Genomic DNA, 2,500 nt, shown 5'->3' on the forward strand with positions numbered 1-2,500 from the left:
TCGCTGGACAGATATGGTAAATGGATCAGCTGGATGAAAGGTAAAGGCCACAAGGCTTCTAGTGGACGATAAGGAAGTTGAAGATCCAAAGAGACTGCCGCGTCCAGCATGAATACTGAACTTGATGAGGCCGGAGTCACGACCATAAAACCTAAAAGGAAAATGGCGTGATTTTATTCTCTAAACTTAATTGGTGCTCAGTTGACTATATTTCCACTTTATTTTTTACTCTAGTATCAACTTTCATACTTTTGTATTAAATAAACCAAAAATAATGTATAACTTTAGAAGTAACTGATGGGCAAGTGAATTAGAAATTATTCTAATACAATAAAACATTTGTTAGGTATTCATTTTGTTTCATTATAAACATGATATTCAATAAAATGTATTGCAATTCCTGATCAAACACCTATTCATCCCAAGAATATGTATATGCATAGAGACAAAGAGAGAAAGTCTGTGTATGTGAGGAATAGTCCACTCTCAAATCTTTATTCATTATCACAGAATATTTGCTCCATTACTTACACACTCATAAAGATAAAATTACTGACCTGATGGGATGATCTGCGCAGTTCTTTGGGCGTTCCATCACAGATACCCATTTGTCGTCATAAGAGAAGAGCGTTAAGTCTAAATATGGAGAGGCTGAGTATGATTGCGCTGAGATTGGCAACTGACCCAAAAGTCGTTTTGTAGCTACTGTCACGCCCCCGCCCCTTGCGCTGATAATCGTCTTCTTAAATCTCTTGTGAATTAATCTGAAAGAGATAAAATATAATTATTCAGAAATATTAATAACTGAACAGAGAGATGTACAGATGGGAGAGGGATGTTGGAAAGAACTGATCCACATGTCTATACCCATAAGGCTGATGCCCAACCTTCAATAGTATGTGTATATGCATGTGTGTGTGTGTGTGTGTGTGTGTGTGTGTGTGTGTGTGTGTGTGTGTGTGTGTGTGTGTGTGTGTGTGTGTGTGTGTGTGTGTGTGTGTGTGTGTGTATGTGTGTGTGTGTGTGTGTGTGTGTGTGTGTGTGTGTGTGTGTGTGTGTGTGTGTGTGTGTGTGTGTGTGTGTAAATGTATATGCACACACACACACACACAAAAGTTATTTTTTTCTAATTTGTCCGCATAACAATGGTTAATGGTTAAAAGCAAAATATAAATGTGCTAGACATCTAAGGTAATAAAGCACTATAGGAAAGTGTATTGTAGGAGGGGTGAAGGGTGATGGTTGCCATTTGTCAACTATCTAGAGTGATCTTGAAAGGTTACATAAGGGATTCACGTGTGTATCCAGGAGGGAGTGGAAATGATAGAGGGGATGGAAGGAAGGAGAATATACGTATAGTTGGAGTAGAGGGGGATGGGTTGTATTGGGAAGGAGTAGGAGAAAGGGGTGTACGGGGAATATGAGTACAAGGATTGATATCAGTAGTATCAGGAGAGGGCGTAGGAGGAAGGGGTGTATGGGGAATATGAGCAGGAGGGGGACCGATATCAGCAGTGACTTCAAGTGTGGAGGGAGCATGAGTTGTGGAACTTTTTGTCTCAAGCATATAGTTTTGGATATCTTCCATAGTTTCTGCAGTGGAGTTGGTTGGAAAGTTTTGTGAGACAAAGGTTTTCTTATGAGGGGGGAAAAGGAGACTGGTGTATGAGGAATAAAGGCAAAGGTAGGTGGAGGTGAGTGTGCAGTAGGGGAAGAAGGGGGAGGGGGAACGTTTAGTCTGTCTGCTGTGGGTAGTACGGGGAGGGAGAGGGGACAGTGTTGGGGCTGTCGTTGAGATTGGAGTGTCTGGGTTTAGAGTAACGAAAGAATTTGACTGGGGGAGGCAGAATGTAGAAGTGGAAGTGGCAAAGTAAGTAGGTATAGGGGAGGGTGTAGGAACATCTTGAGGTGGAGGGGGGAGAGGCAGAGCGAGCAACATTACTAGAGTAGGGAGTATAAGAGAAATCTTGTCAGTGTGCTTCCTGTCTGGCTTCATGTAAAGTGAGGCCATTTTTGTATCTGAAAGTTGCTACCCCAGACTCAAACCAGTCAGTGGGACAACTTCTATAAAATACATTATGGGGGCTGCTGCAGTTAGCACATGTACGTGTTTGTGCAGGGCAGTTTGATCTGTTTTGACCAGGTTGGGCACATTGGGGGCATCGGTCTGTGGAGTGGCAGTGTTTGGCAGGATGTCCAAATCGCCAACAGTTTTGACATTGACTGAGAGGAAGTTGGTATGGTCGAACAGGGAGGAATTGTCCACTAATGTACAGATGAACAGGAAGGTCATGTATACTGAAAGTAATTTTGGCAATGTTGGTGGGTCTCTTTCGATGACCTCTAGGAGGAATGGAGTAGCAATGTACTGATTTCACGTCTTGGTCTTTGAGGCATTCACATACGTCTTCTCCACAGTCTGACCAATCTTTGGTATCGACTGGGCAGTTTGCTGGGGAGATAGAAACAGTTCCGGTACATATATCAAGAGTTGGATGAG

The 2,500-nt window shown here is 42.5% G+C and overlaps 1 protein-coding gene across 1 annotated transcript in view; it reads right to left on the minus strand.

The window, feature by feature from the left end:
- Positions 1 to 764, minus strand: part of LOC113812263 (DET1 homolog) — a gene marked incomplete at its 5' end in the record, with an annotated part of 2,455 nt that extends 1,691 nt beyond the window's left edge. Inside the window, 2 exon segments of the mRNA XM_027364127.2 lie at positions 1 to 151; positions 558 to 764. The exon segment at positions 1 to 151 is cut by the window's left edge and continues 1,691 nt beyond it. Coding sequence (XP_027219928.2) covers positions 1 to 151; positions 558 to 764 — 358 coding nt within the window.
- Between the last annotated feature and the right edge of the window lie 1,736 nt (positions 765 to 2,500).

The sequence above is a fragment of the Penaeus vannamei genome, chromosome 17 (genome assembly GCF_042767895.1).
Source record: "Penaeus vannamei isolate JL-2024 chromosome 17, ASM4276789v1, whole genome shotgun sequence".
Classification (NCBI taxonomy): domain Eukaryota; kingdom Metazoa; phylum Arthropoda; class Malacostraca; order Decapoda; family Penaeidae; genus Penaeus; species Penaeus vannamei.